The 15199-nt window shown below is 33.7% G+C and overlaps 3 protein-coding genes across 8 annotated transcripts; 2 read left to right on the plus strand and 1 right to left on the minus strand.

Moving 5' to 3' along the window:
* Nucleotides 1–870: 870 nt before the first annotated feature.
* On the plus strand, nucleotides 871–2961 carry LOC108630313 (cytochrome c oxidase subunit 4 isoform 1, mitochondrial). 2 transcript variants are annotated; one of them, XM_026817993.1, is made up of 4 exons: nucleotides 871–918; nucleotides 2080–2289; nucleotides 2417–2609; nucleotides 2720–2961. In XM_026817993.1, the coding sequence occupies exons 1-4, from the start codon at nucleotides 886–888 to the stop codon at nucleotides 2827–2829; spliced, it is 546 nt and encodes a 181-aa protein (XP_026673794.1). In that variant the 5' UTR covers nucleotides 871–885; the 3' UTR covers nucleotides 2830–2961. The 2 variants fall into 2 exon arrangements, with proteins under 2 accessions (XP_026673794.1, XP_017889005.1); XM_018033516.2 differs by lacking the exon at nucleotides 871–918 and adding an exon at nucleotides 1467–1573.
* A 1382-nt stretch (nucleotides 2962–4343) lies between these two features.
* On the minus strand, nucleotides 4344–9184 carry LOC108630310 (non-canonical poly(A) RNA polymerase PAPD5). Its single transcript, XM_018033510.2, has 8 exons — nucleotides 8690–9184; nucleotides 7752–7922; nucleotides 6824–7181; nucleotides 6537–6683; nucleotides 6192–6385; nucleotides 5982–6135; nucleotides 5759–5897; nucleotides 4344–5563 (listed from the first exon to the last, which is right to left on the minus strand). Exons 1-8 carry the CDS (start codon nucleotides 9049–9051, stop codon nucleotides 5364–5366), a joined length of 1725 nt encoding a protein of 574 aa, XP_017888999.1. The 5' UTR covers nucleotides 9052–9184; the 3' UTR covers nucleotides 4344–5363.
* Nucleotides 8259–14896, plus strand: LOC108630295 (lipase 3). 5 transcript variants are annotated; one of them, XM_026817990.1, is made up of 9 exons: nucleotides 10870–11093; nucleotides 11201–11231; nucleotides 11636–11843; nucleotides 12965–13079; nucleotides 13397–13640; nucleotides 13913–14065; nucleotides 14254–14341; nucleotides 14404–14549; nucleotides 14625–14896. In XM_026817990.1, the coding sequence occupies exons 3-9, from the start codon at nucleotides 11648–11650 to the stop codon at nucleotides 14775–14777; spliced, it is 1095 nt and encodes a 364-aa protein (XP_026673791.1). In that variant the 5' UTR covers nucleotides 10870–11093; nucleotides 11201–11231; nucleotides 11636–11647; the 3' UTR covers nucleotides 14778–14896. The 5 variants fall into 5 exon arrangements, with proteins under 5 accessions (XP_026673789.1, XP_026673793.1, XP_026673790.1 ...); XM_026817988.1 differs by lacking the exons at nucleotides 10870–11093; nucleotides 11201–11231 and adding an exon at nucleotides 8259–8459; XM_026817992.1 differs by lacking the exons at nucleotides 10870–11093; nucleotides 11201–11231 and adding an exon at nucleotides 8271–8289.
* The last annotated feature ends 303 nt before the right edge of the window (nucleotides 14897–15199 follow it).

Raw genomic sequence — 15199 nt, forward strand, 5'->3', positions numbered from 1 at the left:
TTTGCTAGAGATATTGTAGAACAACTTACAGGATCTAATTTTTTCCGTCTCTTTGTCGGCTCAGGCGGTATGTCATCACCATCATCTTCTGTGCCTCGACTTGCAACTGAAGATGTTCTACGGCGCTTGTTCATCTTGAATCTTAAAAAAACAAGGAAGATGAATAAGATGTTGGAGCAAAACTACATTCGTGTTTTCTGTTAACAGAAAGCTGCTGCTTAAAAATTTCACATTTAAGTCATAATCTCATTGTAAATGTTACATGTACATAGTGGATACTTCAATTACATATTATGTCTGTCTGATGCAATAGAGTTGCATTAGTTTAATCATAACGAGTAGCCGTTTACGAGAATAATTTCATGCGCAATATATTCATTTACCAAATGTGTTGCTTTACAAAGAAATTCCTTGGCGTACGTATTAAGTATGAAAACAATCAAGATACACAACCGCAGTTAAGAAAATTTCGCCGCCATGATACGTCGCCACTGTGCTTCAAAATGTAGAGATGCACGTATACGTTCAGTTATTTCAATTTACCAATGCGACAACACGGAACGAACCCGTTTTCGGATTGAAATTCGACGCGAGCGTAAGATCCTCGCGTTCGAGCAACCGATAAAATAATTAAATAGCACAGACAGTGTTTGCAACGAATCATCGTCTAAAGTAAAATTTGCCGCCATATCAAAACCTCACACTGCTACATCTTTCAACATCGCTCGATTCACAAGTACCTTATCGTTTTATATTTTACGAACCACTCGTGTTACCAGTCCTCACCTCTCGTTAAAAGTTGTATAAAAAGTTTTTCATTAATATGTAACATGTAGATTTCAAGACGTTGTACAATTATGCCACACTTCTCATCTGCAACACACGATGACACACGAGTTGGCTAACGCCATGCCTGCCGTAAGCGACCGCAAGTTTATATTGGTTTATATCTACCAGCTATAACCACACATGCACGCATTATGCGATCCTATAGCCAGGAATAGAGACTGTATGGCGGACTTGTATAGCAATTCACTTAGTTGATAACGTAGATTTATTTAAACATTTCACATGAATTTGCGTAAAAAGGTAACAATGAATTAAAAGGAATGTGAAATGAATCAATTAAAAATCTCTGAAGTCAGGCGAAATATACAGATTTCAATTTCGTATATGAAGCAAACTAATATGTGATTCCAAAATTATTAACACTTCGTGATATGATGTATTGACTGTTTAATAATGTAAACGTCAAACTGCATTTGTAAAATCTGCTTTTCATTAAATATAAACATTCATTGATGTAGAAGAGAACATCGTATGCAACTTATTCCTGTAAAATGTACGCCAAATACGAAAAATACAAGTCAAATATTTTAAGATAAGTAAAAAACACAAAGATATTTAAAAACCAATGGTCAGGTGCATATATCGATAGTTTAACTTCGATATTTGTACATGTATATAATATAAACTTGTATGTATTTGTGCACACTATTTATTGAGCACTGAGTAGAAACCCGTTCTTGCAGTAGCCATCTTTCTTCTCTTATAATCGAAATCGGCGAGCGAAGTAAGTTTTTATGAAGTAATTACTAAATTTTTAGTTGTTGGCATTAATTGTAAATAACATTGCACTGATCGTACATTAATGCATCAACTTTGGTTAATACAAATTCCTTTTAGTTCGGTTGTTAAGTTTTTGTAGGACTTTGAAATACACTCGTATTAGGTAACCACTTAATACAGCAGTCAGTATATAACGTTATCTGAAAATCAAGTGCTCTTAGAAATTTATTAAATTAAATTTATGAGCTTTAGTTAAGTATTGGTATTTGTTTCATTTTTAACCCAATTTTTACGCGTGTGTGTCAATTTGTATAAAATAATATTTTGCAGACGATATTTTTATGACGATGACAATTGTATCGAACATTCGTATATAAATTTTTTACCTAGTATTACAAGTATTAAGGAACAAACTTGTACTAATAGTTGTATCGAATATTCGTAGGATGATTTTTAATTGAATTTTTTAGACAATATTGCAAACACTAAGGAACAAACTTATGGTTTCAGTCAAAAATGGCAAATAGGATTTTAATTTCATATTTGCGACAAAGTGTCCCAATGGGTGTTCGTGGGATGACATCGTTACCCGAGACCATGAACAGAATTGGGAATAGGGACATAGTGGGTCACGGATACAATGGAGAACCAACTTACTTGGATAGAGCCGATTTCCCGATGCCTGCAATTCGTTTCAAGCCAAACACACCGGACGTAATGGTAAAGTGACTATCAATTATAATTCTTGTAACAATTTCATTTCTAAGTAATTAATATCTTGTAATCAATATTTTAATTTCATTGTGTATATCACAAAGTCAATACAAGTTGATACGTGTTTGACTAGGCATTAAGAGAAAAAGAGAAGGGTGACTGGAAAAAGTTGTCAATTGAAGAAAAGAAAACACTGTACAGAGCGAGCTATCGTCAAACGTTTAGTGAATTCCAGGCACCTACAGGAGACACGAGGGCAACTTTTGGATTAGCTCTAATAGGTGTTTCGTTTAGTATTTGGGTAGTCTATTTCCTTAAAACGTTTGGTAAGTTTTATCAAGAATCTACAACTACTTGTAGCTCCTTTCATATAACTTACAAGTTAAATAAGTTGATTCTGAGGAGATGTCAGTTATAAATTGATGAAATCTTGCAGCATATCCACCATTACCGATAACCTTTGACGAGGAACATAGACTTGCACAATTGGAACGTATGCAAATACTTGAAGCTAATCCTATAACTGGACTTACTTCTAAAAAGTGAATTTAATTTACTTATGGTTACAAATATAGCCAGAAATATGCTCCGCTATACAGTAACAGGTCAATGAAAATGTTCTGTATAAAGCCTGTAGGAAAAGTGTTTAATAAATTAAATATTACTATTAAATAAAAAGCTGTATTTTGTAATTCTTCTACTTATCCTATATGCACAGAATATACATATGACCTTAGAAAATATATCACTTATACATGCCTTCTAGATACGTGACTTTTCAAACATTTTTCGGTAAAATGTTGATGTTTTATTGCTAATCAGCTGCTCGGATTTTCTTCGGCAACAGAAATTTATTGTGACTTATAAAAATCGTCACGCATCTAAAGAGCCGACTATCGTTGTCTATCAATTTCTCTAGATTCTACTTACGCTGTAGCTCCTCAGGTCGCACGCCTCAGACGTGTTCAACACGTCCAATTGTCCTTAAAAAGGACTCGCCGCTAACATATGATTATAATGACACAGAAAGAACCTGTTATCACTGTTTATTAAATTTTCAATGTTTTACACTTTTTTTTAAATAACTTTTGGAAAAAATAGATAAATGTATATCGCAAATAGTAATAAAATTGTACGAATATTTAATCCCCGACTTAAAAAAAGTTGTGATTACTCCTGCGGACTAATTAGCGGTCGTAGCTAACAATATATTTAAATATTAATTACATAAAATTGAAGAGATCCACATTTTACTGTCTACTTGCATACGCTATACATCATATATACACGTATGTATCCGTGTATGTATGTTATAAGAAGCAATTGACATACTAATTATTATAAAATTGAATCACAGCTTGTAAACGTTATCCATGAACAATGCATCGTTAAATAATATTATAAAGAATACTGCATAAGAGTTCGAAAGTTTTCAAGGAGAACTGAATACCAGCGTTTATTCGTAGCCGAATTTAATAAGAGATACTCACTGGTTGAGAATTTTGTTACAACCCTTCATGTTTTAACATAAAATGCAATTTCGACGAATAAGATTCGTTTTACGCGGTTAATCTCTGACAATCTGACGAAGTAAAAGAATTTTTCTCGTTCGAAGCGGAATGTAATTCTCAACAATAAATCAGGATGAGATTTGACAAATACAATTGCGGATGTAAAGGCCTTCTAAATATTGTCACACAAAACGTTTTTCTCTTTTTTGAAACGTTGCTCAGAATCTAAACAGCAATGCGGAACAATCTTATTTAAATGCAATTTTTCTGACTGATTTGTACAGTGAAATTCATAATCTTAAATGTTCGACTATAAGTATGACGCGATACGGTTTTGTTCTTTTTCATTCTATTACTTTTTGTATAATATAAAAATAATGTGTTATATATATCGTTCGGGGGAGACTAAAAATTACAAACTAGTGTTACGAAATCAGCGGTTCTGTATAAAAAGTAAAGCATTATGCACAATTACGAATTCGGAGAACACAATGTTTAAAAGTCTAAAAGTGTATTATTTTACCGTCAATGAGTTAGTATTTTGAAAAATATTTTTTGTTCTTTTTTTATTCAAAATTGGTTGATCATCAGCACACGAACTTATATATAACTTTATTAAAATCCGAAAGGTATACCAAAATATTTTCACAACAGTACTGGAGACTTACATATTACAAGGGGGAAAAGAGAAAGTTAATTAGACAATTATTCGCGTGATCACATGGACCAATCCATGACTCCCTCAAATGATAAAATCATAATAGTAAACGCTATGTTCGATACGTACAAGATAAAAAGAAATTTAGTAGGTAACTCTTAGCCTTATTCTTCTATATCGTTCGATAATATATATATATATGTATATATATGTATGTATATATATTACAGTATTTACAACAAGTAAGTCCCAATATCACCAATTTTTCTGTTACCCCATTTTTGTTTGTTTGTTATAAGAATATAGTTCCATATAGAAAACTAAGTCTTTATCGTTATTAGAGCTTGCGTTTTACATCTTCGTGAAATTCTTTAAGAAAACTGCACTGTAAATAATCATTCTGTATATCATTCGTATTATATATATAAATGTATTACAATGAGAGTTTACCATGATTATGAACACAATTGCTATTCAATGATTGCTGTCAGTTTGTTAACTTTATAAACAAAATACTTAATAAAATATTACACATCTCTTTCTGTAAAATGTGCAGTAATGTAAAAAGAAAAAAATAAAGAATAAAGCTAAATGAATCTATGTTACAGTTCTGTACGCCTTTGGTACGTAAACGCTTTCGTACAGATAAAGAAAAGAGAAGGAAAATGTATCCAGAGAAGTGAACTTAACTATACCAGAAGCCGCTCTTTTGTCCACGTAGGAATAAAAGGAGAAACAGTTTGGCAACTCCATCTGATTACAGACAATCGAGCTCCGACGCTACATGTAGGAAGGATAATTTAGTTGCGCGATGAAAGCCTTCGTCAATGTCTTTTCACCCACACGCGGTTATGATATTGAGCTCTCTACTTAAACGTGAAACAAGGTCCAACGTTATTTTGCACGTTTCATCACCGTACACAATCCCCGGTGCCGCGAGGTGTGATGCACTGTTTTTTTCGTTTCACGGTCTGCGACCTTGAACTCGGACTGTGGCTATTATTGTTGTTCCCATTAGGATGAAGGGAGTGTTTTGCTTTACTCTGTCCGCCTATGTTATTGTTTATCCCCCGATGATGATAATTTCCTCTGGAACTATGATGATGATTACCTGTAACAAATAAGTCATATGAAAAAATGTCAAAACTGTCATTACGTACATCGGTTCCCGTTTTTCAGACCCAATATGTGGGTGGTTCTTCAAAACTAATATGATGGATGAACCGTATTATGTCGGTTTTATAACAGTGGCTAACAGAATCTTTATAAATTATGAAATGAATGCATAAAAGTTTTAATCGCATACCATGGCCAGTTCCTTTAAATGGTTTTTTCCATTGCGAATGATGGTGAGTGTGTTGGTTATTATATATGTTCCTTTCTTTATTCCTGTCTTCCCCTTTCCCACTAGTGTTAGGAGAATTTCCACGACTGCATTCGGAATCCTAGAAATATTGAATTTGTATGTTAAAAACAAATACAAGATCATAATTGCGTTTCTTATAAATTGATGAATTATAATTACGCACCGTGTCACTGGCTGGAGCGGACAACGTTGAAGCATCGGATCCAGTAGAACTTGACAACGAATCTACCTCGTTCAAAGGTACTGGGAATGTTTCTTTGATCCACTTGCGGTATTCTATTACTTCATCCGTTACGCGAATTATTCTTCCTAGTATACTGTAAAATAAATATGATTTCACGGCTAATCTCGATTAATTTTGCGGTGATCTTACCTTGTTTTACTCGCGTCATTAACTAAAATATTTAAAGGACTAACTGCTTGCGAAAGGACGTAATAAGCCCAATCAAATGCATCTTTTACGTACAAAGCACCGTAACTACTACGACCGATATCATTCCCCGGCGTAAGTGGATCTTCTATGCATAATAAGGAAGGTCGATGGCCATCTATCATATCTCTTTGAACCTAATTGAATTTATACAAAAGAATCGATAAGTAAATAGATGTAACTCTTTATAACGATCTTTTTCAGAGGCACACACACATTTATCTCGCCACGCACACTTGTATTAAGTGTATACTTTTTAATTAAGTAGTTCATGCAATTGTACCTTACCTCTTCTTTCGATATATAAGTACCGCCATCTTTTACACGAATCCCTGTCTTAACATAATTAAATTTCCTACCATATAATTCCAAAAACTCTATTAATAGCACTCCGAGATTAGCGTCAGAGGTATAAGCATTTTGCCTGGGATGTAACTAAAAAAGTAAAAGAACGTAAGTTGTATAAAAAATTGCATTTTCTATCATCGCATCGTTTTCCGTTGATTTATTCAGAAACCTGATCCAGTGATCATTGTTTAAATGTCATTCGAATGAACAATGCATAGATAGTTTACCTGTAAAAAACTGATAGTCATAAGTATTAAACTATATGAAGAGATCCCACCGGTAAACACTTCGTTCAGGTCTCTTTGTAACAAGAATTGCTTTAACACCATAACTAGTTTTTCCAATACTGGAAATCGCTTCTTAAATGAATTAATCAACTCAGCGGACTTAACACCATTGTTCATATTAAAACTGATGTCTACTTTAATCTCGGTCTCTTTATCAGTCAACTTAACGATCGGAACGCTAGCTTTATCCAGAACTTTAATCGAGGATGGCTCGGCAATATTTTGATCCAACAAAGCACGCTCCAAAGTACGCAACGGAAGATTTGTCCACATTCCTATTACTACTAAATCTATATCACTGAAAGGGAAAATATATTCTATGCATTTCGAAAATTTATTTCTAATCACAACTAACAAATGAATTAACGTTGCATCGTTATGTATTTTGCACGAGTATATGTGTTTTGCAAGAGTAAGACCGATTTGAAGGGTGTCAGGATTTTATATATACAGTCAGGAGCAAAAATGTCCCAACACCTTCTGAAATTGAAGGTTTTAAAATCGGAACAAGTGACCCGAGTTTCTTTAACAATTAGGTGGATTAATTTGCTAAATGATGTTTAAAGAAAATTTTGCAAAAGTTGAAATTGGTATAAATCGTGAGGAAGAATCTGAAGGTAGCTTTCTTAACTTTAAAAGAAGCAACCTTTACTTTTTTCCCTCACGATTTCCACTAATTGCAATTTTTTCAACATTTTCTTTATTTTTCAGTTATTGAACTAACGTATCTAACTACTCAAAAGAACTTAGTTTATTTGCTTATAAAAAAGTTTTTCAGTTTTAAGAGGGTATTGGTTCAGTTTCACTCTTTACTGTATAAGTACGTCGCTAAGTACATTTCATTTTAAATATGTATAATAACACGTACCTTGTAGGTAAATATAAACCAGTACGGAAGCTGCCAAATATTTCAACCTTAGAATTTGGCCAGAGATCATATATTACTTGTTCTATCCTTTTGACAACGTGCATTCTCAAATGGTGCTCTTCGTTAGAAGGGCACATGTAAGCAAAAAAATCTTCAATCTCTTCATGTAATCTAGATATAAAAATAAAATTCATTAATCAATATTTCATGTTTCTACGAGTTATCTTATATTGTACGTCTATACATATAATTATTGTTCTTTTATACAAATGTTTGACATTAATTTAATATAATTAACTATTATCGTTACATGTTAAGATTGTTTTCTTATAAAGCAGGTATAAATGTAAGTTTTATGTATTAAACTCATTTGCATTTATATATTTTTATGAAATATACATAAAAATCCATAGGAATTCCTTAACTTAACGAAGGACAGGTTTATGATCGAAATAAATGAATATAAGATACACAACGTAATACATTAATTCTAAGATAAAAGCACTCAACTGAAAAATTGGGAATTAAGTAGAAAAAAGTAAGTATTGCAGTTAGATCGTAACGGTAACACTTTCAAATATATAATACGAATTGTTGTAAGCATAAATATAAATAGTCGTAACGTACATACATACATACATGTAATCTACGCGTGCTTACAAGATTATATTAACAATGAGGAGAAATGTGCTTGTGAGATTTCGAAAGGTAATTAAAAAGATTGAAACAATTCAAATAATTGTATTAAACTGTAACGAGAACGACGCTCGCATGAAAGTAAATTCTCGCTTAGCCTGTCTAATTATACCTAAAGGGACCTTGCTATACCCTATTTGTAAACGAGCATGCAGGCTACATAACCTCAGTAACCGTGGGAGGCAACGGACTGATTTTTTAAAAACAAAATAGTAAGCAATGTTCGATGTATATAAGCTTACCCGATGACTCCCTTCGAATAATGTTTATTCGGTGCTCGCCACGGGCAGCCGCCGTATTCACCGACTAAGGCATCGTAATTGTAGTTCATGCCGTAGGTGCTAGCACGATTATCACCTTTCCTACGCGACGGATTATAATAGCTGTTGCAAGTATTATGCTGTATGCGATCACCACTGGTACGAGAATTCATCTGATCCAAGGATATGAAGTCCTGCTGAAGCTTCACACCCATCACATTCGAGGACGAGTCGTTCTTCAGCGTTAAGATATCCAGACCTTTCTCAGCTTCCCAAATGTGTAACCACAAGTCCTTAGCAGGGCCGAACTGCTCCGGTTGATACCAACCGATAGTCGGATCCATTAAATAGTTCTCGATTCCGTGTCCGACGATTAGTGGTCCTTGCGCACTACACTACAATTCCAATCTTAATTCAAGTTTAATTGAAAAATTGTCTGATTTATTGTAACCTGCGAACACTATATGAAATTCATACATACGACCGATGAGTAACAAACATTTTAGAAGGATTTTCGCGAAACGTTTCACGAGCATAGAGTAATGAAACGTCGTCTCTGGCATAGACATATAAGAATAGACCGCGCTGGTGGTCGCCGAATGTGTAAGTGGAAGCAATAGAAGAAAAAAAGAGAAAGACAATCTTATGGGCTTCTCTGTGTCCTTGTCTCATCGCGTTTGCTCCACCTACCTTTCTATGTATAGTATAATAATGCCATTGAATGACGCTCCACTATACTACATGGAATTACACAGGAAGGTACGTAGGTGGGGCAAACACGATTAGACAAAGACACAGAGGGGGGCCTGTAAGATTGTCTTTCTCTTTTTTTCTTCTATAGCTTCTTCGGGTTGCTATCGCGGTCTATTCTTACATGTTTATGGTCTCTGGTCGTCTCGCGTCGCGGTTCGCGGGCCGCGAACCGCGGTAAGAGGGTGTGCCTCTCTAGGGTAAATCGGTAAATGAAAGTTCGAGTTGTTTCAGTTTGTTTCGCATACTACATCGATGGCGGAGAGGCAACATTTCGAATAGGAATACGTCATATTGTGATATCAGCATGAATTATCTCTACGGATATCAATCGCTTAATAAGCTTTATGCATGTAATTATGAATGCAAAATTTAAATGTATTATGATTATAATAAATCAGGCTAAGTAGCTTTAATGGCAAAATAAAAAACTATTACTACTTTTTGATTTTACACGTTGAATTTTACACCTTGAAATGGAATAATCAATACGAGTTATGATTGTTTAAATCACTGACACTCACCCTTGATCACTATTCATATAATGATAATTGATCATATTCACATTCTGATGAATTATTATAATATGCATTTGTTGTAAGTTATCGCAAAATCAATTGGACCACTTGAAAAATGGAAAATAAATGAGAAATCGAATGTGATTACAAGCTTAAAATCTGTTTAGAATGTATCAAGTTTTGAGTGTCGTTTTCTGCTCATTTACTGGCTGTGAAAACACTATGGACGGTTTTTAATCATAGACATATAAGAATAGACTGCGCTAGCAGTCCAAAAAAGCGATAGTAGAAAAATATAGAAAAAGAATCTTATAGTATATATATATATATATTTAATATTGTAATACTGGTAATATATATTTTTTTCGCGCTATGTAAAACAGTTTAGTTGCTTATTAGTAGGTTTATTATAGACACCTTTATCCCTCATTTAATTGTTCATTATAGATAAGGTAGTAGGCTACATGAGAAATGTTGTAACCGACCCTGTTTTAGATATATACAGCAAACTCATCAGTGTGCATTGTGGTTTTCCCATATATATTACAAGGTCGACTTATAATCTTCATTCGCTCATCGCAAATGTAATACTATTTGCATAAAAGTACAGAATTAACATACAATGAAGTTCAATCTTCAATTGCTTATATATACATATAGATCGCAAATTTTTATGAATTTATACGTATGTAGAATATCCAAAGACACATGAAGTAAAACAAATTCGTATCTAAGTTCATGTTCAGTTCAATTCAGCAAGTTCACAAATATGCAGTTTACCCATAAAATTTTGATTCAACCTGCACATTTAAACTATCGAACATAATCAGAATTTCTATCACGTCGAACGGTTTAATCGTAGCCGCGCAAATTAAGTAGGGAAAAAGGAAAATGTTCGCCGCGCACACACTACCTTTGAAAGGAACAAACAATTCATCTACCTCGTATCGCATATGCACTTTCCATTTCCACGGCTATGGTATATCGCGCCGCGTTAAAGGTCGTGGAACAACGCCGGATAAAACGAAACACATCCATTATGATCGTTTCTTATCAAACATTCTGAATCAGCCGACTTCTATATATATATACATAAAATACCCACGCTTTTAATTTTGGTAATGTGTTTCGCGCGCAACAACATGTCGGTGTCTCACGGCCTCTTCTTACTGTTATTACAATTTTTTATTTCACACACCCTCGTCGTCGCACTGTCAATCCACAGATCCAGCAACTCCAATATCGTATCCAGAACCGTGAGTTATATTATTCTTTTTCTCCTTACTTACAATTTGTAACTCATAATTTATATTTGCAATACAGGTGATCAGATTATACAGGCTTTTTCAGAAAATGTGGGCATAATTTCAAAAGTGGAATTAGTACATTAAAATAAAAAAGAAAGGTTCATACAAACATAATAATTCTAAAGACTCTGCTGATTGCTCTCTTCGATTGTTTATAATCAATCTCGTCTGTTGTGACCACATATTGTGAAATACTCGATATATTCAAATCTACCATACGCTTTGATTTCAGTCTTAAACATAAGATTAATTAATTAATTTGATATCCCTTCTTTACATAGTTATTTAATTAACTAGTTTCGCATTAAATTGAATTGATAGAAACTATAAATAAGCAAATTTTGTCGTTACAGCCTGAGTTGGTGATGAAACACGGGTACGAAGCTGAAATTCATAAGGTGATCACAGAGGATGGATACATTTTGGAAATACACCGACTCCCGCGTAGACGGATCGATTGTGAAAGTAATTTCGCAACCGCGAAACGGCCAGTATTAATTCAACATGGTTTGTCCGGTAGCTCCGCGGACTGGATTCTTTTGGGACCAGGCAGGACTTTAGGTGCTTTACGTATTTACTTACAAATAAGTATTCCATAGCTGCGAATTAGTTATTGCGACTAATAATAAAAGTGTCATATTTTTCTCAATGCGTAAATTTTATACATTTATGAAATATAGTATATGCCCCAATTTCTGTTAACTTCAAAATTTCACTATTTTATTTTTCAATAGTTTTATGTTATTCTAAATTATTTTCTACGATTCTATATCGTTTTAAATCATTTTTTATAATATTATGTTACTTTGAAATTATAGAAAAATGGGGCAGTGAATAGAAATTTTCATGCGAACAGAAATTGGGACGCTTACCTGCGTGTTTAAGATAAACGCATTGCATGCGATGCTAAACATCAGAAGTGAATGCATATTGCAATGCTTAAATGAAGAAAGATATTGCAATCTGTAATTTATTTTTTAATTGACAGCCCTAAAGATTTTATGTTGCGTAAAAATTCACAGTCTAGTAGTGTGTTATTGCGTGTCATAAATGAACAGCTGAGGGAATTCAATTGAATAAGAATAATTGCTGTAATCTGTTAGCTGTTTTATTCAAATTTTTGAAAAGACAGTTTACTTAAAGATTTAGAAAGCTGGTGTTAAATCAGATCATTCTGTTAAATCAGGAATTGTGCTATTATGTCAGTATGTTTATGATGAACCGGTGCGTGTTTATCGTAAAAAGAAGTAATTGCGCAATTCTTTCTTGCGCGTTATTACTTCATCCTTTTTGTACCAATTAATATTTGTTTGAAAATTCTACTAGTAAAATCAAATCCATTTTAAACAAATGGACGTATTACTTTATATAATAATCATCTCCACCAGTGATGAGTTCTCGACTCATGTCATCAGTTTCCTACTTAGTTTGTAGAAAACCTGTAGAGTCGTGTAGATTACATCTGATTACGTCATTAACGTCGAAAACTGGTCGAAAACATGGTTTTCGACGTTAATGACGTAATCAGGCGTAATCTACACGACTGAGGCATAAATGATGTATTTTACAGGTTTTCTACACACTAACAATAAGTAGAAAACTGATGACATGAGTCGGAACCCATGATCTCCACAGCAGAAGACTGTTAAATGTGTTAACAAATTATGCCAACTATCTTACAGCATACATGCTAGTAGATGCAGGATACGATGTATGGCTCGGAAATAACAGAGGAAACGTTTACTCGCGAAATCACATATCGATGTTGCCGAACGAACGAAATTTTTGGAACTTTAGGTAAGTACTACATTCTAACATGTTTTTTATATGAAACAGCGGCCTTCACATTTTTTCTTATGATCTGTATTAATTTAAATTTTTCTGTTCTTTACAAATCATTTAGTAAACTAATCTCGCTAACACTTGAAAAAATTAATTCGTTAGGTCGAATATTAAAAAAAGATATTCAGTTTTGAAATGTGTACGAATATTTATGGAATACATCATGTTATACGTTAAATGATTTATGGTACTCTCAAGACGGGATCATAATTGAGGCGATGTTTCATAATAGGTACATTGACCATGGTTTCATTCATTTTTACCAATTTTAGCTTCCACGAACTCGGGGTTTACGATCTACCGGCGACGATCGATTACATACTTGATCGTACGAACTGTGACAAACTGTATTATATAGGTCACTCGCAAGGTACCACGCAATTTTGGGTAACGATGTCGCAAAGGCCCAGCTATAACGCAAAAATTCAGTTAATGGTCGGCCTTGCACCTGCAGCGTTTACTGGCAATATACACGGTCCAATTACAAAACTCGCTAAATTAACATACGTAGGCGTGGTTAGTTGCACAAGAATTTTATCTTACAATTAATTGCGTGAACGACCTAAAATATTTCTGGATCCTTTTCTTCTAATAGTCGTTTTCAATTATGAATACTATGAATTAATTTAAATGTAGAAACGCGTTCCTCTTGTACAAAGTAACAAAGACATATAAGAAAGAAAATTGAGAAGCACATAAATTAACAATAAAAACTTTAAATTAAATTCGTTGTACCGAAATGCAGTAAACAAAAATAAAACAAGATACCGAATTTGTTTACGTTACAGTGGATCGGCGAATTATTCGGTTATCCAGAATTTCGTGCACGTTCTACTTGGGGAAAGTTCGTGGTGAACATACTTTGCCAAGATACCACGCAATTCTTTTGCAACAACATTTTATTTCTGGTTAGCGGCTTCAACCAAGCGGAGCTGAGCGCGGTAAACGATCAATTATTCATTCAGTTCCTACCAAATTAGTAATGGGGCACTATTGACCTTAAAACAAAGTCTGTAAGAAATATTTAATACATAAAAATGAATTAAACAGTTTTTAAGCTCAAAAATTGGAAGTTTATATCAATTTCCCATTGCATTTACTTAATGCTTTATAAATCTATAATTTACAGATGAACTTGACAGCGATTATGACTTACGTTCCCGCTGGTGCTTCCTGGAAGCAAGTGGTTCACTTCGGGCAAGGATACGTGCATCCAGGAAAGTATCTAATCTCGTTGTGAATAACAGAATACAAATAATAAACCTTTTGTTAATTTTAGATCACTTTAGACAGTTCGATTATGGTAGCGTTGAAAAGAATTATCAAGTCTACAACTCGTCAGAGCCGCCTGAATACGAGTTGAACAAAGTAACAGCGCCAGTTGCACTCTTCAGCAGTGAGCATGACGTACTTGCAGATATTAAGGTGATCAAATTCATTGTCTTAACGTAGGTATCCGTTCAACCATTTTTATGAAATTGCTCAATGATCTTTTTTTAGGATGTTGATCTGTTGAAAACAAAACTCGGTAACGTATTATTCCATGAAAGAATATCTCTTAAATCTTTCAGCCATTATGACTTCATTTGGGGAAAGTCCGCAGTGTCGACCGTATTTGGACCGATATTAAAATTGTTAGCACTCTATGACTAAGAGCTACGTTACAGTATCTCATTGTTATGTCATTGTCAGCTTCTTTATTCCACAATTATATCTATGCAACGTAGGTCTAAAAATAATTTGAAGCAAAATAAAAGGTATGCGCTACTGAATTAAAGATATATCATTAATATTTAAACTTAACTGACTTAATTAATATTATATTCTTGTTAAAATAAACTTTAGCAACTAGTGAAGTCAGTAAAAATTGTCAAGTTCTCTTTATAAGTTAATTATTTGAAAATTGTTTATAAAGTCTTCGGACCGCTATCGTATCCTTTGACAGAATAAATGACTGTACGGTAGATTTAATATGAATGAGAAATAATATTTAAAGAGGCACTCAGACTGTAAACCTACTTTATTTAGAGCTATCAAGATCACGGAGTACGATTTAACAACGCAGGTTTTAAAAT

Source organism: Ceratina calcarata, unplaced genomic scaffold, assembly GCF_001652005.2.
Source record: "Ceratina calcarata isolate Rehan_Ccalc_2016 unplaced genomic scaffold, ASM165200v1 scaffold72.2, whole genome shotgun sequence".
Lineage (NCBI taxonomy): Eukaryota > Metazoa > Arthropoda > Insecta > Hymenoptera > Apidae > Ceratina > Ceratina calcarata.